Here is a 24468-nt window from a genome sequence, read left to right as displayed (position 1 = left end):
CTTTGAAGCTCTGGTCTTCTGAACATGCACACACAGTCTACTTTAAAGAGCGTGGCAGGTCTTTTGGGGTTTTTTGGCCCCAACTTGAGAGCCCCAATACTAAGTGTCAAAAAAGAAGGTAATACACATTACTGGTCAGACTGATCAAATTACAGCAAGGTTAACACACAACCTACACACATGTTCCCATACTTGTGGGCCCAGTTTAGATGAGAAACTGTAGATCTGCAATTGCCCATTTAGAAACATAACACTTAGTTTGGAAATAAGCGCGTTTACACGATCAACAATTGCTTTTCATCCGCGATGTTCATCGCGTATAGGCTATGTGATTATGCAATCTCAAATATAGGCTATACAAATGTACAATAGCTTCAAATAAAGCACTAAAAGTGTAGCATACGCAATTTAACAATATGTCCATTGTTCCAAAAATTACAGTTTTTCTTTCTGGGAGACAACAGCCAATCAGCATGTTTTGTTGAACCCAGGATATTACGTAGGCAGATATTCCACCAGTCGGATCTGTGTTCTTGAAAACGGAAAACCTTCATCACAGTGTCTCGTTGGTGACGTACCGGTGAAGCTTTTTGTTCTTGTGTATCGTTTAGAGGTCGTTTCGCAATAAGCTTTAAAATGGTGAGTATTACTCATAACGTTAAATGCATTCTATGATACGAAGGATGAGCACGCAGGTTATAAATTAGTTCTTTATCATATGCGCGTTGAACAATGCGCGGAGTGCCACAATGTAAAGTGGCTGCTATTTTCCGCCATGCGAATCAATTGAAACCGCCCAGTTTTTGGAAATACCATGTCTATTTCAATGAAATACTTTGTTAGAACAATAATTGACACCAACTATTTTCTATTGCACTGTGTACTTGGAAAAATACGTAGGCGTTTAAAGCCAGTTGCAACAGTTTGAGTCATGTCTTGGTTCAGCACAGGGACTACTTTTTTCTCCGCCCCTTTTCAGTTCACTGAAATTGCACCCGTTTGAGAATTTCTCCAAGATTATTTTAACGTCACTGTCATACGCAGCGTGAGGCTCGTGACCTTGTATATCCAATGAATGTTTTTGGTGTTTAGTATAAACTTATTGACAGTAAAAGCTGGTTTGCATACTTATTACCTTTTTCATTTTGCAGGTGCATGTAAACTGACCATAATGACAGCCACCAACGTTACCCTTGTTTGTACACTGGCCTAACTGAGTATTTATTTCAGGCCCTTGGAACCTGAGAAGGTTCACAAACGTCGTTTAGACTACAGGTCTGTTTCAGCGAGGTAATTTGGAAACTATTTTAAAGAAACACACCAGGTAATTTATTTAATTCACTAAGGATATTTTCCAATCACAAATGATCACTTTGGCATGTTCTAGGAGCAAAACTAAAGTATTAATGTATAAAAGTAAATGTGAGAATACAATAACCTTAAACTAATAACATTTCTGTTAAAATGAATATTCATTAACTGTTACAGTATTCATTGCAGTAATATGGAGGATGCTGATTTGTTTATGGAGTGTGAGGAGGAGGAGCTGGAGCCATGGCAACAGATGAATCAGAATGAGCCAGATGATTCACTAGCCACTGTTGAAAGCAAGACCTCCACTGGTAAATATTATTTTCAGCTAATTTACAGTGATGTATTACACACGGACATTAACAATAATTGTTTTCAGTGTAAGTTTTATTCCTATTTAAGGGTGACATTTTGTAGCGGTCTCACAGGTAAACAGCCTATTTGACAATACTGCATAAAATATAATTTGATGATTTGTAAGACAAAAGCCATCATTAAAATTCAAATGTAACGTAAGCTTGTTTTTGATGAGTAATACCAGGATATTATGTTAGAATTATTACATTCATGTATAATGCATACACCTTTGACCTATATGCTTGTTCTGTACCACTAGAGGTCAGGTTAGGAATATACACAAGCAGATGCCCTCTATGAATATAAATAGACACTTGACAGTCAACAGGTATGTTGAGTAAATGAATGCTGTAATTCTCAGCATTCATTTAGTCAAATACGGTGACTACTCAGTCACCGTAACGGGTGGTTATTAAACTGATAAAATGCACTACAAACAAAAATGTGATGAATATAATTAGAGAAATAATTATAGAGAAATTAGCATCTCAGATGCGGCATGAATAGCACATAGCACCTCTCACTAAAGAAACAGCAAAGCGGTTCTGCTAAGGGTACAACTAGCATTACTCTTTTGCCAGCAACCATCTGAATTTTAGTATTTTCTACTAATTTTCTTCAGTATTTGGAAAAATATGCTGAATTGGGAAATATTTCTGGGTCAAAAAGAGAGGAGCAGATGAGTAGAGAAGGCCAAATTGGACATTTTTGCATCCATCAAGAGTTCTTGCCACAATTTATGATTTCCTAAAATTTGGTAAACACAACTCACTTTTGGGATTATACTGTGTTGCAGTCTCCAGTCTGGAAATAATCATCATCAAGTAGGATTTCATCATGCTGCACACAAAGATTTTGTTTACAAATCTTACAGACATATGTTGTAACAATAGATGAAAACATTAAGCAGTAATTTTCAGTTTGGATTTTTTTTGTTTAGGTAACTACAGGAAACTGGTTTGCTTGCACAAATAATTACTAAATCCTAATAAAGTTCAGAGGGCCAGTCTGGCATTATCACATATCCAGAACTGAAGCAGAGTTAGTGTGGATACACAAATACAGAGAGAAAATAAGTGCAGCAGTGATGTATGTGTTTTTGTTTCCTTGTTTGTTAGTTTGTTAATAAATTAAGTGATTAAGTGGAAGATTACCAAATTGCATGAAATAAATACTAATAATTGACTCTTTGTTCCATGCCATTTTTGTTAATATGTAACAATGGTGACAGTAATTCCAGAGGCTTCCTGAATTATTTTTTGAAGTTGAAGTTTCTTTTTGTGTTTTTTGCACTGTTCTAAAACTGCATATTTGGCTTTATCTGCTGTCTTCAGGAGGTGTTCCTGAAGTTGAGACCCCACCTGTGTCCACACCAGTTGTGATTTCCAGCATGCCGGCATCCAGTAATAATGTGAACACTGTTCCCCTGCTCGCCAGTACATGTGAGTGTCAATCGTTTTCATCGTCCCACCCAGTCTGACTTTCTACCATGCCTTTTAAGCCTCTAGAGTCCAACATCCTTTCATTCTCTTTTAGTGCCTACCGCTATGCCTGCTGGGATACCTAAGGGTGCACCTGGTCAGCAGCTGATTCTAACGCAGGGTGCAGGGGGACTGGCACCTGTGGCTTTGTCCCAGGTTATCCTCCCCGGCACATCACCTGCTTCCAGTGCTGCTGGTGGTCAGCCCATCTACTTCACCACACAGATGCAGGCTGGTCGCCATTTACTCAGCTCAAATGAGATTCGGCGGCCATTCTCTTGTCACTGGCTGTTGAACACTGTACCATATATCATGTGATTTGTACTGCTGTCTCATTTATTTTGTGCCTTTACAGGGGATCCCTGTTCAGAATATCCAATCAAGCCAGAGCCCAATGGGCATTGTGTTAAACGTCCAGCAGGGCCAAACTGTTCGACCCTTCACTCTGGTCCAAGGTGCGGCAGTTCTATTACTAACGACCTTTTCGTCATTGTTTTGTTTCAACCAGTAGTGGGATTGGTAAATACTAGTATTTGTGTCTGCTTTATTTACCTATTTTTTTCTGACAAAGCTGGGACACCTGGCATTTTTAAACCAGGAGTAGGAGCAACTCAGATAATCACACAGCAAGCTCAGATGAGGCCTACGACTCCAGTTGTGAATCAGGCACAGGCACCCAGCTCCTTCACCGCTGTGCAGTTCCCAGCCACCCTTACCCTCCACAGCACTGTACCAACCAGCCAGCCCAGGGCCCAGCCTACACCTTCGACTGCAGGCCCCCAGCCTTCCACCCCTCCCAGGGTGCTCCCCGTTAACACAGCAACTCAAATAGGTGAGGAAACGCTGAGATAAGCTGAATTCAGAGTTTCAACAGTGAAACAGCATTGAGAACTGCAAATTAAAATTCTTGCATTTACCTTTTCATTGATTCTGATTGTACAGCAATAGAACTGAAAACAGTATTCAACATTTGGTATATAATGTTTGAAATCCTGTGTTGGTTACTTGTACATGGGTCTCATGTTGTCCTTGGCAGTGACAGTAAAGCCAGAAGGAAACCTAGATGTTCAGAACATGATGAGCATCGTGAAATCGGTCACCTTCCCTGCTGGTAGTCCGCAGCAGGCCTTTGTTGTCATGAGCAATCAAAAGACTGACAGTGCTTGTTCAGCTGCTGTCCAGGCAGCCGTTCCTATAACTCAGAGCAACACTGTGCAAGGTACGCTGAGAGATGGTAATGCATTTTTAAACAGTTAATAGTTAGGAGTTGACATGAATGGAAAGAGTTGAAGTTTTTGGTATTGATGACGTTGAGAATCAGAAGAGCTCACTTACAAATGATATGTTAGATTAGTAAATAATTATAATAATGATCTGTATTTATATAGCACTTTTGTAAACAGGCTTACAAAAGTAGAGGTGAAATGAAATAAATAAATTTAATTATGAAATATCTAGGCAAAATTGAAGAAAATGTGATGCAAAGTTGAAATGAAATGCATAAAGATAAAATGTATACAACAAAGAATAAAATACAGCACCATATATAAAAAATTGATGGCACAGAAAGAGAGAAATCCTAAACTAACTTAAACATCGTATCAGTAGGTCTTTCTTTTTTTTTTATAGCTGCTTCTGCAGTACTGTCCCACGTTTGCCCACGGTGTGGCGCTCAGTTCAAGATGATCGAGGCACTACGAGGACATATGTGTGTAAGTACATAAATACGTGGACACAACACTGATTCTATCTGAAACCATAGGGATGCTGGAGAGTGAAGTGTCTTTTTCTGTCCTATAGTTCTGCTGTCCAGATATGACTCGTACTGTGAGCACAAGCAATATTGCACCTGCAGCAAAACCTCAAACGGTTCAGGACAAAAGCTTCTCCATGCAAATAAAGAGCGAAAGCATGGATGTCGGTCCAGAAGAGACCCAGTCCAAGATTGTTATGTTGGTAGATGACTTCTACTATGGAACCTTTGAGGGAAATCGAGTTTATGTGCCCACGGACAACTTAAAAGAGCCTATATCATTCAAATGCTTCACCTGTGGAAAGAAGCTGAAGAACAATATCAGGTCAGGACCAAAACTGAATATTTGAATAACCTGTGCTCGTTATATTAAGTGCAGTACTTTATGTACAGTAAAGGTGATTAAAAGTTGAAGATGACACTCAATGCCACTCTTTAGAGTATCTCAGACCTGTTGGTTTGTCAGCTCAGTCTGGTTAATTGCTGCACCTTGAATAGGCTCATGAACCACATGAAGTTTCACATGGATGTGGAGCAGCAGACTGGTGAGGTGGACACACACACATCCTGCCCGCACTGCTTCCGCCAGTTCCCAACACCATTTCGCCTTCAGTGCCACGTGGAGAGTGTCCACAGTGCTTCAGAGTCGACTTGTAAGAGGCACTTGTTACTAAAGGACCCTTTTCAAGGCTTATGAAAAATTACTGAAAGCACAGAATAATGCTGAATGTTGATCACTTTCACATAGCTGGATACAAAGTTCTTAAGATTACTACTTTATGTTGCAAGCAAGATTTGCATTTCAGTTCTGTTTCACTGTATAGGCAAAGTTATGAGATGTTTTAAACTAAAGGTGCCTCTTTTATTCAATATATAAACTAATGCAGCTGGTGTAGATATTGTAATGTTTTACCTTGTATAAGTAAAATAATTTTGCATGTACTTAAGCTGTAATTCATTGTATTCTGTAGATTTTTCTTTTTGCTTTAATTTGGGTGGTACACTTTCTGTGCAGCGAGATGTAAAATCTGTGAGTGGGCCTTTGAGAGCGAACCTATTTTCCTGCAACACATGAAGAACACTCACAAACCTGGCGAGATGCCATATGTCTGCCAGGTGAAATACCTTACATTGAACACAGCACAGTTATTAAAAACATTAAATCTAGAAAATGTTTGCTTGACATTCTGTTGATGATGCAGATGTTTTTGCTTCCAAGTTGAATGTGGTTTTGATCACTTTCTCAGGTGTGTCAGTATCGATCTTCATTCTACTGTGATGTGCATAATCACTTCCGCACATGGCATGAGGATACACGTTATCTGCTGTGTGTTTACTGTCTAAAGGTTTTTAAGAACTCCAGTAGCTACCAGCTACACTTCAGTCGTCATCAGGTAAATGAGGTCCACATCTGTTTATTGTTGTCGATTTCAGACAAAGACTTAAGATTCTTGATGGAATGGAATGTAGCCATCATCTGTAGGTGTTTACATTTGTAAACAAGTATCAGACTGAATGTCTTTTACAGACACTTCTGCAACAAAATGTTATTAATTTGTTTTTGCTTCTATTTGCAGAATTCAACAGTCTACAACTGTAACAAATGTCGACTTCAGTTTCTCTTCACAAAGGAGAAGGTTGAGCATAAAGTCAATCACCATAAGACGTTCCGTAAGCCAAGTCAACTAGAAGGGCTTAAGGCTGGAACTAAAGTAAGTCTTCAATGCTAGTATCAGCTTAATCTCCAGAAAAACACATGAACTCTCAAAGAAACCTCATGACATTTTCAAAAGAACATTTTTCTGTTAATGTACATTGAAAATAATGTTAATATTCTGGCTGAAGTGTGTTTTAATATACATTTACTGGCCTTATTATTATTATTATTATTATTATTATTATTATTATTATTATTATTGTTGTTATTAAGAATACTTGCACACCTGCTCATTCAATTATCCAATCAGCCCATCATATGTCTGCAGGGAGATGGTAAAATCATGCAGACACAGCTTCAGTCAGTGTTCGTCAGATATCAGGACTGGGGGGTGGGGGGGGGGGTCTGATTTTGACCTTGATATGACTGTTGTTGCCAGACAGGCTGATCTGAGTATTTTAGAAACTGCTGACATTTGCCACACAGTAGTGTCTAGACTTTATACAGAATGGTGTGGGAGGAGATTTTGTGAATTGAAACAAGTTTAGAGAAGAATGGTAGACTGGTTCAAACCGAAAGAAGAGGTAACCTTAATCAAATCAAAAGAGGTAACCTAAACCACTCTTTACAACTATTGCGAGCAGAAAAGTATCTCAGAATGTATAGCACATTGAACCATAAGACAAACTTAAGTAGAAGACCCCACCAGATTCCACTCCTGGCAGACAAGAAAAGGAATCAGAATCAGAAAAGAAAAGGAAAAGGAATACAGTAGGCACAGGGTTACGAAAGTTGAAAATATTGCCAGTTCTGATTAATCATGATTTATGTTGTGCCTTTAAGATGGTGGGGTCAGAATTTTGCATAAAGAGCAGGAATCCATGGGCTCAACCTGCATTGTATATGTTCATGCTGGTGGTTGTGGTGTAATGGTGTGGGGAAATGTTTCCTTGGTACACATTGTGTTCCCCAATACCAATCATACTTGAATGCTACAGTTCATCTGAGTATTGTTGCTGACCATGTGTATCTTTTTGTGGCCATGGTATCTTACAATATCTACTTCCATGATAAAGTCACAAAGCACAAAAACATTTAAAACTGGTTTTGTGACCATGACATAGTGTACTTTAGTGGCAAACCCAGTCATGAGATCTGAATCCAGTAGAACACATTTGGGCTGTGGTAGAACAGATTCACGGTGTTAATGTGCATCTAACAAATCTTCTGCTATTGCGTGATGCAATCATTTAAAAATCTCAAAGTTTCCAACACCTTGTGGCATCCTTGCTGCCCAGAATTCAGGCTGTTCTGAGAGCAAACTGAGTCCTACTCATTATGGTGTACACTCACTGGTCAATTTGCTGGAAAGTTTTACGTAATCATTTTTGTGGGTGTCTCATTCTTAAATTTTCTGTATGGTTTTCTGTATAGGTAACTATAAGGGCTTATGCAGGGCAGAAAAAAATTGCAAGCCAGATGCCTTCTAAGGCCAGTAAAGATCCCTCTGAGAGGAACGTAAACCCTGCTCTGCATGTCCAAGCTTCAACACAGAAATTACTGGTCCCACAAAGCAGTGGTACTGGGAAGAAACAGGTCAGAAAGATGTATGACTTTCTATCCAAGTTCCAGGAGCACAGGTAAGTTCTTATATAAAGGGTGTGTCACCATTTTGTGTCTGCTTTTGCAATTTCTGTCCTTAAGGAGGCGCTGTGGCGGCATCATTTTAGCCCTTTACAACCACACTTTTTTGTCTGAACAATTTTAACATTTTTAGACACAAATTTGAATGTGTTTTGACTTTTTAAAAATGTTCCATTACGGCACTTACTCATTGGCAACTTTAGTCCATACAAATTGTAACGTCAAACATTAAAGAGTGAAACTTCCAATGGAGAAATGATATTAAAGTAAAACACTTAAAAATATAAGACCTGATTATAGCAAGCTAATGCTAAGGTCCTGTTGGTAAAAATATTTTATTTTACCTGTTTAATAATCAAGGAGCTCTACAGTTTTCAACACTGTGTATCATACCCAGGCTTAGTTACAGGCTAAGTGGATTTAAAATACGACACTAATTTTATCGCTCCAAAACTGAAATTACCTGTTTCTTTCTAACAGTAGTAGAAAGTTTGACTCTACTGTTCACAAACATTTAGAAATTTTAAATGTGATTGATTCATTTTGGGGTTTTTTCTCTAAGAACTGTTTTTAATTCCAAGTATATACTTTTGACCCAAACTCATGATTTTAAGGAACCATTTTTGTGTGTTTCTTTACTCAGAGCACTGTTGGGGAGACATAAGTGTGTGGAGTGCACCTTTGACATCCCAGACTTTGCCAATCACTATCCTACATATGTCCACTGCTCCTTATGCCCTTATAGCACATGCTGTTCCCGTGCATATGCTAACCACATGATCAAGTGAGTCAAGCTCAATTATAATAATTATTATTATTATGAAAAATGTACCTTCACATTTGACCTTGTAGCATAAATATTAATTTGCATTTTGTGTTTTAGCATTTACTTTTAACACAATGTTAATAAAGAACAGTGACCTTATCTAGGACGTCACTCAGTGGTGACTCAAATGTTTGTACTTATATTTTAGCAATCATGTTCCGGGTAGAGCTCATAAAGCTCGTTCAAAAAGGACATCTCTAAGGTAACGCGTTTTCTGTGTTCATGGTTTCCAGTTTATTTCCTCTGGTATTTTCTGTTGAGATCCAACTTTTTTTTGTAGCTGGTTAAGGCTTACATGTGAATGCTGCAGCTACAAGACCAGTCAAGGAGACTTGATGGCTAAGCACCTTGTCCAGTTCCCTAGTCACTCTTACAGTATCTTCACTCTGAAAGGTGAGTATGTTTTTAGGAATGACCAACAATTGGCATATATAGTGCAGTCTGTATATAACTGGACAGTGCATTTTAGTTCTTTATTCAAGCAGATTGAGGGCATATTTGATATTTATATCTATATTGGGTGAACCATATCCTAGCCCATTATATATATAGTTTCATAGTGAACTTAATCTTAAATACAGTTGTAATGTTTAGTACTTGTAAATAATTTGTATTTGATCCCTGCCTGAAGTCTGAGAAATCTGTGCCAGGCAGCATTTTTGAGTTCCTGTTTGTTTTGGGGGATTTTTAATGTCAGTTTTGTCTTCAGTAAGAGAATTGCATGGAACTTTGGGTTGGGTGATTGACCTGTGCTGCCTCTAACATTCCCCTGTTTGTCCCTGAAAAACGCTGTACTTGTATGAGTAGAGAATTTTTGATCACTGGACAATTGTAAACTAAAGTGCTATTTATTGATATTTGAGGTATTGTTTTGGATCAGAACAGATAATATAATATGCTTCTGCACACTTCAAAATCATCATGCTACTGTGGAAGAAAAGACTTTTCCACTTCTTATTCAAGTGATTTGCATCTTGTACTAAACCCTCAAAAGTCATGCTGATATTTTCTTCTTTATGGCAGATCTTCACACATCTATGGATACATCTTATAAAGCGTTTTTTTGTTCAACAGTTTTTCTACATGATTGAAAATATTAAATTAGCAACCATTTTACTCTTCTAGGGTCTGCCAGGGTGCTCTTGCTAAACTCACCAGTGTTCCAGGTTACAATACATCAAATAATTGATTTTGATGCAACTAATGTTGTGACTAAGGGATGGATTTTTTTTACCTTGTAATGGCCAGCTTGACAGGCAGTGACACTTTATTCCTTGTGTTGAGACAAAAGATGCCAGACTCTTGTGCATAAACAAAGGATGCAATGACGCAGCTTGTTGGGTAACAACTGAGTATCTATATGGTTCACTGAATATAGATTTAAAATTTTATATATACACTGTAAATGCACGTATAAAGTTTTATTCAAACACTAAAAAAGTCTAAAGTATGTAATGTATACCTATGGAAAATGTCCATCCAGACATCACCTCCCCTTCCAATTGAGTATCTTCACTTGCATTGATGGTAGTCATGCAAAGAAATTTGAGGCAGCCACTAAAATCAAGTGCCATTTTGCCTCTTTCTTTTTTCCTCTTATATAATACACTTTTTGTTTCTTTTCATTAATGGTCTGCAATGACTGTAAAGAAAAAAACACTGTAGATGTGTTGCAGGTTTTAATGATTCACCTGTCCCAAACACTTTCCACAAACTTGTACAGGACTATCGGGTTTATAATAAACTTGCATCACAGGATTTTATCTTGAGTTTTATATTCAAAAGACGTGGTTTTTTTACCTGGTGCTACTTCACAGAAATTATTGTTACGTCACAGCAAGTCTGTGTCAGAACACTGTGGGTGGGAGAAAGAGAATAAATGCATACACAATTCTCTCTGTGCAAAAGCTGAATGGAGATATCCAGGAGTTCTAACACAGAGAAGCTCTATTTTTAAAAAGACAAATCACTTTACGAAAGGACTGTAAGCCAAGGAATTGCCATCTACTTCTGAAGTCCTTTCAAAAAGCTAACTGGCACATGGGACCCACTTAAGCACTGAGCATATTATTATAAAGTGGAGTAGTATTGGTCATCAGACTCCAAAAAGAAGACTAACTGTGTATTCCTATGATCCCTCCCCTCCCCTACAGAGTGTCTGGAGACTGATATTGAGTTCTGCCAGGTTGAGGAGGAGGTGGAGGGTCCACAAGTGGAAGGAGCTAGTGATGTTGTGGCAAAGCCTGACTGGTTGTCCATGGAGCACTGGAGGGTTCCAAGTGATGGAGGATCTGTGCCAGAGTTCACAGACAGCTATGGGCCCCAGCATTTCATGGCCAAGAGCAGCGATGTCCTTGACTACTTCCAACTAATCTTCCCTGACAGCCTCATAGACTTAATTGTGTGTGAGACCAATATTTTTGCCAAATATCAACACTCTATTGGCAGAGGGCACCCCACCTGGCATCCTCTCACAAATGAGGAGGCAAAGGGCTTCATAGGCCTCTGTATCCTGATGGGCTTGCAGTCTCTTCCAGAGCCAGAAATGTACTGGTCTTGGGAGCATTACCATAACTGTTGCATCTTCTACAGAACCATGTCTGCCACACGCTTCAAGCAAATCAGCTCTCACATTCGGATGAGCAGCATGCTTGCAGAGGAGAATGATCACAGTATGAACAAACTGTCCTCCTTCCAGCCCCTGTTGAAAATTTTGGAGATGAACATGCAGATGGCCTACAAACCAAACAAATATTTGACTATTGATTGTGCCTTGCTGCCAGCCCAGGAGAAGGGAACCTATGGGGAAAAATGTAGAAACTCTCAGCCACAAATATGGCTTTTGTGTGACTCCAAGTCTGGTTACTGTCACAAACTGCTGATCCTGACCCAACAGGAAAAGAACAGAGACTTGGGAAGTTTGGTTGTGCCTAACCTCATGGCAGGCCTTGAAGGAAAGCATCATCAAATTTTCATATCCAGCCTGTTAGTAAGTGTCCCCCTCATGAAGGAGTTAGAAAAGAAGAGCATATACTGCTCCAGCTCCATCCCCGCTCATAGCCCAGTCCTTCCTAGAGATGTCTGGGATCAGCCTGCATTGGAGAGCCCTGGATCATTCGTTCAATTTGAGTACCCCCCACTGCTGCTTACCAGGTGGAAAGATGCAAAAGAGATGGTCTGCCTTTCAACAAATGCTGTGGCTGGCCAACCAGATACAGTTTGGAGGAGGTCCACCACAAAGGTAGGTGAGCTCTCCACCATCTCAAGACCTCTGGCTTTTAAGCTCCTTCAGGATAACATGCGTGGTGTGGACATTTGCAAACAGCTGCTGGCTTGCAACCAGCTAGGTGGCTTGGTCCTGGACACAAACTGGCGGCAGCTGTTTTGGTTCCTTGTCAACTTGAGCATCATAAACTCTTTCATTGTACTACGAGAGACTCGGAAAGGCAACCCACCCACGTGGCTTCAGGGTGGCCACTTCTCACAGGCCAGCTACCGTAGACGTCTGGGATACCAGCTTGCCAAATGTGCTGAAAGACAAGCTCTCCAAAAGCAAATGAACAAGGACCGATTTCATCAACAGAGATATGAAGGTAGTAAAGAAGATACCAGTACTTTTGAGGTGGTCAGGCACCGTTTAGCCAAAATTACTTTTAGGACCAGAAGATGTAAGAGTTGCAACCTAAAGAATCGGCGCCATGAGAGTGTGTATGGCTGCACTGCATGTCGTGTCAACCTGTGCAAGGGTTCCTATTGCTTCTGGGATTTCCATGGTTTCTCTGCAAATTTCAAAGGTTATAAGGCCAATTAAACCTTTGCGCGCGTGTGTGTGTGTGTGTGTGTGTGTGTGTGTGTGTGTGTGTGTGTGTGTGTGTGTGTGTGTGTGTGTGTGTGTGTGTGTGTGTGTGTGTGTGTGTGTTTGCATCGTAGTTACAAAGTTTCAAAGAACTTAATTTCTTTCTTCTTACTTAATTTCCTACATATGCCCACTTTGTAATAAAATATCACTGAATGTAATCTTACTCATTTCTCTTTTCTATTACAGGTAACCCCAAAACTGGATTTGTGGAGCATAACAGGTATATCTTTATGTATTTATCATTTACATATAAGTGTGGAGTTTGTCAATGCAATATGTCTTCACTGTGACTTTGAGTATGTGGAGAATGTTTCTTTAAATTCTTAAAAACAGCTAATGTAACTCTAATGTAAACTGATTTTTATCTATCATATATTTTCAGCCACTAGAACTTTTTGACAAGGTTGAGCCTTTTTCATAGATCAGAAATTTGTTACAAGAAAGTCATTGCTTTTTTTGTTTGCCAATAAATAATATTGGTATAAGCAGTATGTAATATAACACATCTTCCTGGTATCTGCCATTATTAAGAAATGAATATCAGTAATTAACATCAGGCCATGAAATCAATGGCTTCTAAATATCTATGGTCTGCCAAAGTAAATAAAATTACTCTTGTGAAGTGTTACTACTTAAATTATACAGATATGCCATAAAGAACAGGGCCCTATTCCAAATACTGTAAACAATAATCTCTACCTACATCTAATGTTTCTTAATATGTAAAGCTTATGGTTTTCTTCAGGCAATATCTTCAGCCTATCCTGAACTCCAGTACTTTCGGAAGCTTTCCCCATGGATCTTCAATGGATGTCTCTGCTACATCATTGGAGGACACCTCTAGAGTGGAAGAAGACCTTGATCAGGAGATGGCCCCCGTGGATTTATCAGATTCAGATTTGGAGATTGACGACAGTAGTCAGCAGAAGGCCCTTAAGACAGAAGATGGATACAAAGTCAGCAAGCCTACTCCAAAACCTAACTCAACAAAAACCACAAAGGAAAGAGAGGAGACACTGTCTGTGCGGCAGCTACGGATCCTGCTTTTTGCATTGTGCTCTGGGATCCATAAAGCAGCCAAAGAAATGGACACTAAGCCTCAGCTCATTAGAGCCTGGCTTCGTGACAAAGAGAAAAGACTGAACGATGAGAGTCTTGGCACTTACAGCAGTGGAGAGGCTGTTGACAATTTGGTGGAATGGGTGTTAGTTGAACGTGAGCAGCAACATCCCATTAGTGAGAAGAATCTATTTCAAAAAGCTTCAGAGATCCACAGTCAAACTACTCAGAGCAGTTCCTTCCGCATCTCGTATGAGTGGGCAGTGAACTTTATGCTTCGGCACAAGCTTGCCCTGCACAGTGTTATGTCCAGTTGCCAGCTTCCACGCAGCATGGAGGAAAGCTGCCTCCATTTCATTGAGTTTGTTCACAGACAGATTAAAATGCACAGTATTCCTCTTTCTACTATTGGCGCCATGGATGAGCTTTCTGTTTTTGTTGACTTTGATGTGCTTGTTGAAAGTTCAACCACATCCAAAGAGACAGTCTTTCGCTTAGAAGGTACTGGGAAACCTTGCATAAACATTTACCTTGCAGTACTGGCGGATGGCACGATGTTGCCAACAATGCTGTTTTTTAAAGGCACCCCTTTAGAGAATATTAGCAAAGAGCTACCAGACTCGGTTCTACTTGAGGCAAGAGCTGAGGGTTTTTCTGAAAAAGAAGAGCTTGAGCTGTGGACTGCTCGTGTATGGCGACAGCATTTACGCTCCCAGAATAGGGATAAGGCCATGCTAGTTATGGATGGCCATCATGGTCACATGTCTGAAGACTTCCTGTCTACTATGAGTGGCACCAAAACATTACCTATCATAATTCCATCTGGGTGCACTAGCCAGTGTCAGCCTTTGGAGATGTGTGTACGTCCTGTGCTGCAGAAGTTCTTGCTAGCTCGTTGGTCTCAGTTGGCAGAAAAGGGTAGAGTAGCAGAGGTCAAGGCAGCAGATCTGGTTTGGCAACTTGTGGCTTGGCTAGAGGAGGCTCTTGCTGCTTGTAGAAGGACTGAGCTGATTGAGTATTCATTCTTCTTTTCTCATGTGATTACTAAGCAAAAAGAAGATAAGAAGGAAGCTATTACACAGTTGGAGTTGATGAAAATGCTGACAGAAGCCATGCTTGGAACAGAGGCAGCAGACCCTAAGCCACTAGCAGAGGAACAGTCCACAGAGAGCAATGATGGTGTAATGGAGACAATGAAAAATGCATTATGCAAAGAGTCACACTCAAAGGAGGATGTTGAAGTAGCAGAGAGACAAATAGTTGATGAAATTCATGTTGAATCCAGAACAGTGACAGAGAGTAATAGGACTGAACAACAAGCACAGGAAGGGATGAATAAAGATTTGGAGACATCCAGTGAGACTTCAAAAAGTTGATTTTCCCTTCGCCCTTATGTCAGTCACAAGCCCTACCCAAGATTATTAAGAAAGCGAAGCATTTAGAGCCATATTTAGACCTTGACTGAAACCCAGCTAGATGTTGGACTCAACGGCTAGTCTGCTGTTTGTTTCTTCAAAAGGACATTACCATATCATACCGTATCACATTACACAAATGTAAAAGAATCAGTAAATGCTGTCTAAAGATTTAATATATCTGTTTAATTTCACAACAAGGCCACTTGCATGACTAATAACTTATCTAATATTGTAGGGTGAAATGTAATCTTTAAAACCTGAAAAATTTAGAAAATGTAGCTCTTCATTTCTTCACACAAGCTGCATTAACTGAAGATATTCATAGGTGATTGTGACTGGTGGGGGGGGGGGTTGTTTTTTGTTTATTAATTTATAATTTTAATAATATACATTCTTAAAGAAAAAAGACTCACTCCGAAATTGTTGCAATTTTCATTTGTGTTTATTAAATGATATGTCTGGTACATAAGTGTTTAATTTCATCCACTCAGGTAAAAGTGGTTGTCATTGCCTTTATGTCTCAGTGATGCTGAAGTGATGGTAATAATGGATTTGGATACATTTGTGTACTTTACAAAGCAGAATTTTACACTTGCCTTAGAATAACTACAATGCCAACTGCAAACTGGGGGAATAGGGAAGGTGGGATCCCCCCCCAAAAAATATGGTTTATGCTATGTTGAATTAAGACATGACATCTTAACTCATCTTGTTAGAGTTGAATTAAAATCTTTAAGAGCAGGGTACTAAATACTTTGCTCAGTTATGTGTGTATAAGTAGAGTTTTGGATTTGTGCTTTTCTGACACTTTTTTTATTCTTAATGCTTGCATGTATTTCTGAGTAAAGTAATTATTTTTTGAATTATTTACATTCGTCATTCGCGTTTAGTTACTAGTTCTTATGTGTGTTTCAGTATGTTCTGTTGAAGACACCACTTGGAGTGGTTACAAATGGTCACACCTCTCGCCTTTGAGCTTTATTTTACATTATACTATTACAAAAACCAAGAAAGATGCCTAACTACAGCTTCTGTGCTAATAGATGTTGGTACTAAGAAATATGTTTAAATTTCTTAATTTCAACATTAATAACTAAATTTGCATCGATGATTTTTATTAATCACTTGTATCGAATCTTCTTTTAATCCATATAACTATATACGATATTAATATGCCCCATTGTGCCTTGTGCGAAATATGTGCAAAACGGCCATGAGGCCGAAAACAGATTCAGTAGCTTAATACTAGGCTCGCTAACAACAAAAATGCGCGAACATACCAAAACAACATTAAAGCGAGGTGTTATTGTATTGCTTCTACTTCTAAGGACGAGAGGATAATATGAAGAAGCCAAATGTGACTTTTTTTAAGTTTGCGTATTTTCTCAGTAAGCGACGGGGAGGCTGTGAATAAGATCCCAGAAACCAGTATCTTCATAGCAGTAAGGTCGAGCATGTTCTATTGAAGACGGTAGACGAATATGTTTACTTAAAAGCCGACATCGAGTTTTGCCAGAGTCCGAACAGTCCGTACCATCATCCTTGGGTTATCACTGCAGTGACAGGAGAGTTTCACACAATAGGGTTATCGTGCATGACCCGAGAGGTCATGTAGTCCTCTCACTGCTATTTTACGGAAGGTTAGCTTGCAAAGTAGCTAGTTCACTAACCGTCAGAATGTTGAATTGTACTGGAGCGATTTCTCATGTTTATTGGCAGATACGTCGAATTTTACGTTTTTAATCTATGTAGTAGGCATTATAGTAAATGGACTGGGGTAAGATGCATTACATTCAGTTTTATTTGGAACGAATTAATGAATATATAATGAAAATATACTGTTAGGGGATAACCTGGAGAAATAATAAATTCCTCCAGATACACTGGAGAAATAAATTGCTCTGTGTTCTGATAAATCTATCGTTAGCTACTGTTTTCAAAAACTACTTTCACACAAATGTTGATGCCCACTGATTGTCCTGTAAAGGTTAGGGAAAGAAGCAAATTACTTGTTTGGTTTATATTTTTCAGTCTGTAAACACACATCAATGTGAAAACACATCAATAGTTTGGTGTATAAACGAAACTATTCTGTGTTTGCAATTCTTATCAAGAATCACTTAGCATCATTACACCAGATTTGTCAAAATTAACGATTCCGTTCACACACGGATGTTCTGCACGTCTTTAAGAAAAACACGTGAAAAATGTGGATATCTTTTTTTTTTTAATTTAATGTAATTAATTTATTAAATTAATATGGCACTAAAATATACTAAAGTATGTTTTGTTTTCTATGCAATTATTTACTGTATGCAATTTAAGCAATACAATTTGGATTGTTCTTAAATAATAAATTGTATATTTACTATTGCTCGTTAATAAAGCAAAAGTATTTGTATCCGATTACTCCATTAATCATTAATCGATTAATCATTGGAGTGATTGAAAAAATATTCAAATACTAAAATAATCTATTCTTGCAACCTTAAACATGAGTCTGGTTTTATACCGTATACCCACTGAACATCATTTTGATGAGAAAACTAATACAGGAGCAACATTTTTTTGCAAATAGCTCAGGCAGCAATGTTTCAGCATTGATTTAGTTTGCTGTGAGAAGATTGGATCCTATTGAAATGAAAACTATAGATCTATCTGTAACAGCTTCTTTATTCCTACATTCTTGTTTAAGATAACGTAAATGAAGCACATAGATCTCTTGGGGATGGAAAATAGGGAAAAAACGCCTTTTCTAGATAAACATGCATGTACAATTTTACACTTTGTTTTTGGTGCCTTCAATTAGAAATCTTAGAATTTGTCTATGAGCAAGAACTCTTAACTGAAATAACTCGATCTTCAAAGAAGGCTTGATGGTGGACCAATAGACTCCTCCTGAAGGTTAGTTTACACTTCTGGGAAGATCCACGTTAGAGGGTAGGCTTGAACCATAAACAAAATATTCCAGCAGGCTACTCTCGTGAAAGTCAAGGAGGTTATCTCGAACAAGCCTAATAATACATTCTAACTGTTTAGTAGGGCTATTCCAAACGTGTGTATAAACCTAAAGGTGAATGATTATTCTTTGATGTTCAGTTATTGTTCAAATGGCAAGTTGTCGAAATCGATATACAACACAAAACCCAAATCGACAGTGGCTTCCTTTGCCCACCCACTAAAATGTTTACTTATGGTGGGACGATGCTCAGCAGTGATTGTATAATAACTGGCCGGCCGGATTGAACTGTGTTGTTTAGTTCGCTCTATAGCTTAAAGACCGTTGAGTATCTTAATGTCTTAAATCTAACTACATGGCATTAAAATGTTTATTGTAAAAAAAAATGGTTAATAAATGTCTGTTTTGAAAATTATCAAAATTCGCTTAGTCTTGGTTCAGTCAGTCAACCTCCTGGAGTGTTGCAAGAGACTCGACCTCAAGGATATATAATTCATACATGCAGTTGTCAGGTCTTAGAATAGTTTGAGTTTAGTTTCACACCTGCAAGGTTATATTGTGCTTGACAAGCATTGTGGTTACAAACGTACAAATAACTGACTCCTCGCACAATTAAAAAAGGGTTTGCGGGGGTATCGGCCTTATAAAAAATACCAAAGACTAAAGTTTATCATAAAAGATGTAGTGAACTCATACCGTTTATGGTTGTAATAATCTTTCAATGAACAAAAAGCAGAAGCATGCTTGCTCAAACCATGAACAAAAAAAACAGAAGCACACCTGCACAAATCGTTCTTAATGCTTCTAAAGCACTGGCCGTGTTACACTGAACTAATGGAGATTAAAGTTATATGTTCTCTTTTAATCTGGGGAGAGTCCAGTTGCCTTTGGCATCCGCGAGGAGTCGCCACTGGTTTATCCTAATTCATTGTGTGGCGTCGTAAATTATGTAACTGCCGGTCCCCTCCAAGAGGGTTATATAATTGTGCACTGTTTCTTCAGTAGCTTATGCGAGACGGGTTTGATCGACTCGATCAAAATGGGTAAGTGCAAATGTTTTGTTGTGTAGGCTAATGTTCTTCATTTAGAGCTTTAGTGTACATATAACCAAAGAAGAGCGACAATGGCGACTTTCTGGTTAGGCAAGGCTGTATTGTTTTGTACTCTGTATGTTTAAGAGACATAAAGATGAAAGAGTTTAAATAATCAATTTTACTAATGTTGAATTTGAAAGAAAGTAACAACTGTAAGCAGTGGTGGCTGGTGAAAATTATTCTAGATAGAGCTGTACGTGACAGTTTCAGCAACAATCCCAATACAACTTAACACATGCTCTCTTGTACTTTAACCTCACAAAAACAATGCTGTTGCCCAACTGCTCACAGGCTACACAGCGGTTGTCTACCAAATCCTGGAAGCATAAGCCAACTCTGAGTGTTAGCAGAGTTTAATATATTTGAATATACTTGCCAGAAGAAACGGAAAACCGTATTCTGATAGCTAAGAGCTGATAGCCAGTCTTTTTTGATAACCATAAACAGTAGAGCATATGGCCAAAGAGTCTGATTAATCTCTGCAGAAGGTGTACTAACCCCTCTAAATCATAATGGAACTGAATTAAGACGTTTGAACAAAGATGGTGGGAAGTACTTATAGATTTTAGTCGACACAAAAGGCAGTCATTCAGCTTTGGTGGAAGATTTAACTAAACAATACTCTCTAATGGTTATTCTTATCACAGACAGGATGTTGCTAAATCATTGGCAATGCTCATTCTCTACACTGTTTGTGTTATTGTGAAATCTCATATGTTTTGTGCAAATGAAGAGGCCAATGTACTGGTTAACCGTCATGTATCTGAATAGTTAAGAAATTATGGATTGCAAACAGTTGGATATCTTGGATGTCTTTGTATTGTAACCACATCAAATTAAATGTACTCAGCTTTGCATGGTTGGACAAATCCACCTATCTGAAATTCTTATATGGCTTGCATAGCCCATTTTGCTTATTAAATTCCAAGTCAGTCTATTTTTAAACTTATTTTTAATAAAAGCTGGTTTGAAAATGTAATTGTTCAAAATCTTATGCAGTGAGTCACATGGAACATCCTCTTATTGAAACCTAAAAAATTTAATGTACATGCGCAGTTTTATATTACTAAACATGGGGTTGTTAAGGTGTCAGGATCAGGGTGACTTATAGCTATTTGGAATTAAGTAGCCTAATACAATCTAATATAACCTGTATAAAAAATAGAATTTTAATTTTATACAATTTCATTAAAATTGGCTTTAAATTTACATTTATATTTCATTGGAATTGTTCAATGGTCTACATAGATTCCCCACTCACTGTAGCATTACTAAATTGTGTATAAGCATCTTTACATGTGTAGCACCGCTGTCTTGAAACACCAAGGAAAGTGGACAAACTAAAGCTACAGGCTATGGGTTCATATGTTTATATTAGAAATACTTGGAGGATGACAGATACCACTAATAGTTTCTCAGTAACCATTTTGCAGCACAAATACTCTCGACTTCAGAAATAAAGTGGAAGTAAAAATGTGAAATGCTCATGTAAACTTAGTGTTCCAGATTGGTTTTAATGCTAATCTCATCATTCCTCTTGCATCTGATTGACAGGGTCTGTCGCCGCCTCCTCCATACAGACTCCCTCTTTCCCTGATTTTTCTCTAAGCCCTGCCCCCAACCAATGAAGTTGGAAGTTTTTGCATGGATACTGCATATACCCAATCGCTTTTTTAACCATTCACATGAGAAAATGTTGTCTCTCTCTTCTGAAGCTCTATCTAATGCAGCATTCTTTGGGTGACTGTACTTTAATTTATGAATTACATGTTTCTGAAGTACCACTATATGTGTGTATTTTAGATATGCATACTAGTTTATATTCATAACTATCTCTGATTTTGTATGTGTTCCTATAACGTCTGCATTTGAATTGATTTTTGTCATTGTGTCACTTGGGCTCTGGAAAATGTATTCTACCAAGTGTGGTATATCAGTAATAGTGTCTTTGTCTTTGTTTTTCTGCTCTCAGCATCTAACTGCTCAGGATGTGGGCCAGGATACAAAAGTCCTCTGGATGCCATGAATGGTGAGTGCAACATGGAACTTGATAAAATTAAATCTAAATATCAAGAGATTCCACTTAAAAGCCTGAACAACCTGAAGTTAATTACTTAATAATTCTGCAAGGGCCTCGAGAGAAGATTGTTTACCTGCCCTGCATTTACCGGAATACTGAAAATCGAAAACCCGACTATCTTGCAACAGTTGATGTTGATCCCAAATCTGCCACTTATTGCAAGGTAATTGACACAGAATAAAGAGTTGGATCAGACTGTTTTGTTTGCTTTGTTAATTCATTTAATATTCAGATAAACATTGGCGTATATAAAATTAGTATCCTCCTTAATTCTGCAGCATGCAGGGTGAATAATGATCACTCTGTTTTGGGTGTAATCAGGTCATTCACAGGTTGCCCATGCCCAACATGAATGATGAGCTCCACCACTCTGGCTGGAATGCCTGCAGCAGCTGCTATGGCGATACCTCTAAAAAGCGTAACCGTCTCATCTTACCCTCACTCATCTCCTCCCGCATCTACATCATTGATGTGGGCACAGATTCCCGAGCACCTCGACTTCACAAGGTAAGACTAAAATAGAGGGAATTCTTTATGCCCCAAATTATAGCCCTTTAAGAAACTGACATTATTTGGATGGATATCATAATCTTTATTTGTTGCATTTTGGTAAGACTAGTTTGCAGCTGACCACATTCTAAGCACAAGCATCACTTTTCCCCTTAATCTTTCTCTTCCACTAGACAGTGGAACCAGTGGAAATGTTCTGGAAATGTGGCCTGGCTAATCCTCATACCTCGCACTGCCTGGGCAGTGGCCAAATTATGATCAGTACTCTGGGTGATCCCTTAGGAAATGGCAAAGGTAAAATGAGACACATGCATACACTTTGGATGATTAGCTACAGTCTTGGCTGTTTCATATTGTGTATTACCTAATCTATATGGTCAAGTAGTCCCCTTTTTTTTTTTTTTTTTTTTTTTTTTTTTTTTTTTTTTTTTTTTTAAACCAACAACCATCTCTTACCAGTGCCATTTTAATAGTCATTATTAAGTTTAATAAATTTGCAGTATAAATTTCTTTTATATGTTCGTAGGAGGGTTTGTGCTGTTGGATGGTGAGACATTTGAAATAACTGGCAATTGGGAATTGCCTGGTGAAGCAGCACCATTTGGCTATGACTTCTGGTACCAACCACGCCATAATGTCATGATGAGTACTGAGTGGGGAGCACCCAAAGTGCTTGCGAATGGCTTCAATCCTGCAGATGTCAAAGCTGGTGGGTATGGGTGCATATGCTTATTGCATATATGCTTACTCTAATTCTCTAATGATTTACTGTCTTTTTTCAATGTGCAGTCATCGTGTTTCAATGGTGACTAGAAATATAATTTACACTTCTCTTTGCAGGTCACTATGGACAGCGCATCCATGTGTGGGACTGGACCACTCACAAATGTGTGCAGACTCTGGATCTGGGAGAAGAGGGTGCCATCCCTCTAGAGATTCGCTTCCTGCATGACCCTGCTGCAGCTGAGGGCTATGTAGGCTGTGCACTCCAGGGCACTGTCTTCCACTTCTCCAAGACTCTGGCAAGCAAATCTTATAGGCATCCAGTTATAAAATTCAGTTGTTGATCATTATTTAAAAGTTATAGTGTATGTTCTCAGAAACAGTTAATTGCCTTAAATATATGTATGGGTTTTTAAGAAAGGTGACTGGACTGCTGAGAGAATCATCAAAGTACCTACCAAAAAAGTAGTGGGCTGGATCCTACCTGAAATGCCAAGTGAGACTGTATTAGTCTGGAATTAACCATTTCCATAGTGTTTTGTTGAGACCCATTTATAAGTATAAACTTGTCTTGCTTTAGGTCTCATCACTGATATTTTAATCTCTCTGGACGATCGCTTCCTGTACTTCAGCAACTGGTTGCATGGTGACATTCGTCAATATGACATCACTGACAAGAGGAATCCCCATATGGTGGGCCAGGTGAGAACCCTGACAAACTTCCAGACATCAATATGCTTAATAAATCAGTAGATATCTTTGTGGGCGTTTACTTGGTTTACATATGTTTACAAAGTTTCATATGGTCTTGCTTCCAAGCTGTATAATAACTATTTGCTGTAAGGTCTTCCTTGGAGGCAGCATTCAAAATGATGGTCCTGTCAAAGTACTGGAGGACAAGGAACTGAACAGACAACCATCCCCAAGGATAGTGAAAGTACATAGTGTCTATTTCATTGTTAACAAATTCTTGCATCTGGGATGATTTTTAAATTAGCATTATGTGCCTGTTATTGAAATGGCTGTGTATGTTTTAATATGGAATGAGCTACCTGGTAAAATTATCAGCTCTAAAAATGTATTTGTGGACACACAGCTAATCAATCCACCACTGCTTGTCCCCAAAATTGATCGGTTGTCTGTTCTTGTCCATCAGGGCAAGCGAATACCAGGGAGTCCACAAATGCTACAATTGAGTTTGGATGGGAAAAGACTTTATGTAACCACTTCTTTGTACAGTGCATGGGACAAACAGTTCTATCCTGAGCTCATCAAGTCAGTCCCACTACAGCCCACTTCATTTTAGTGCAATTTACTGAACTATACGTTATCCTCGGATTCACAAATTCATTATTTTCCTGTCATTAGGCAAGGATCTGTCATGCTGCAGATTGATGTAGACACAACAAAAGGTGGCCTGAAGGTCAATGAGAATTTCTTGGTGGATTTTGGGGAGGAGCCTGAAGGTCCTGCACTTGCTCATGAGGTCCGATACCCTGGAGGAGACTGCACCTCAGACATCTGGCTGTAAACAGCGAATCACCTTGGATTATCTTACAAAATGATCCATGAAATATTACTCATAGTTATCCCTCTCACCTAGTTATTATATTCCTTGCACTGCCAGCCTTTTGTATTTCAAGTAGCCCTAGTATTTTTAAACAGGTACATTTTGTATGAAATTGCAGTACGCAGAAATTAAATGCAAAATAAATAAATCACTGCATATGAAAATAA

At 38.6% G+C, this 24468-nt stretch overlaps 2 protein-coding genes across 3 annotated transcripts; both read left to right on the top strand.

Moving 5' to 3' along the window:
* Nucleotides 1–540: 540 nt before the first annotated feature.
* Nucleotides 541–16231, top strand: pogzb (pogo transposable element derived with ZNF domain b). 2 transcript variants are annotated; one of them, XM_035531022.2, is made up of 21 exons: nucleotides 541–639; nucleotides 1231–1324; nucleotides 1501–1622; nucleotides 3003–3110; nucleotides 3205–3380; nucleotides 3505–3604; nucleotides 3721–3981; nucleotides 4186–4368; nucleotides 4779–4861; nucleotides 4950–5227; nucleotides 5401–5555; nucleotides 5918–6018; nucleotides 6150–6296; nucleotides 6480–6614; nucleotides 7994–8199; nucleotides 8847–8987; nucleotides 9178–9231; nucleotides 9310–9422; nucleotides 11183–12823; nucleotides 13075–13108; nucleotides 13634–16231. In XM_035531022.2, exons 3-21 carry the CDS (start codon nucleotides 1505–1507, stop codon nucleotides 15321–15323), a joined length of 5724 nt encoding a protein of 1907 aa, XP_035386915.1. In that variant the 5' UTR covers nucleotides 541–639; nucleotides 1231–1324; nucleotides 1501–1504; the 3' UTR covers nucleotides 15324–16231. The 2 variants fall into 2 exon arrangements, with proteins under 2 accessions (XP_035386915.1, XP_035386920.1); XM_035531027.2 differs by lacking the exon at nucleotides 11183–12823.
* Nucleotides 16232–19234: 3003 nt separating this feature from the next.
* On the top strand, nucleotides 19235–24468 carry selenbp1 (selenium binding protein 1). Its single transcript, XM_027002978.3, has 12 exons — nucleotides 19235–19367; nucleotides 21391–21447; nucleotides 21549–21661; nucleotides 21820–22005; nucleotides 22182–22302; nucleotides 22535–22717; nucleotides 22849–23030; nucleotides 23149–23227; nucleotides 23312–23433; nucleotides 23576–23668; nucleotides 23888–24006; nucleotides 24100–24468. Exons 1-12 carry the CDS (start codon nucleotides 19364–19366, stop codon nucleotides 24260–24262), a joined length of 1422 nt encoding a protein of 473 aa, XP_026858779.2. The 5' UTR covers nucleotides 19235–19363; the 3' UTR covers nucleotides 24263–24468.

This window comes from Electrophorus electricus, chromosome 14 (genome assembly GCF_041902795.1).
Source record: "Electrophorus electricus isolate QZ-2024a chromosome 14, ASM4190279v1, whole genome shotgun sequence".
NCBI classification, from domain to species: domain Eukaryota; kingdom Metazoa; phylum Chordata; class Actinopteri; order Gymnotiformes; family Gymnotidae; genus Electrophorus; species Electrophorus electricus.
The sequence above is the reverse complement of the archived record's forward strand: the minus strand, read 5'-3'. Positions and strand labels throughout refer to the sequence as shown.

Bases quoted from the DNA above. Each gene is read 5' to 3' on its own strand.
- pogzb (XM_035531022.2), top strand. From the start codon at position 1,505: ATGGAGGATGCTGATTTGTTTATGGAGTGTGAGGAGGAGGAGCTGGAG. The intron at 8,200-8,846 runs GTAAGTTCTTAT...TTCTTTACTCAG, and splicing joins TCCAAGTTCCAGGAGCACAG to AGCACTGTTGGGGAGACATA. The intron at 9,232-9,309 runs GTAACGCGTTTT...TTTTTTTTGTAG, and splicing joins TCAAAAAGGACATCTCTAAG to CTGGTTAAGGCTTACATGTG.
- selenbp1 (XM_027002978.3), top strand. The intron at 23,228-23,311 runs GTGAGACTGTAT...GTCTTGCTTTAG, and splicing joins GATCCTACCTGAAATGCCAA to GTCTCATCACTGATATTTTA. The intron at 23,434-23,575 runs GTGAGAACCCTG...ATTTGCTGTAAG, and splicing joins ATCCCCATATGGTGGGCCAG to GTCTTCCTTGGAGGCAGCAT.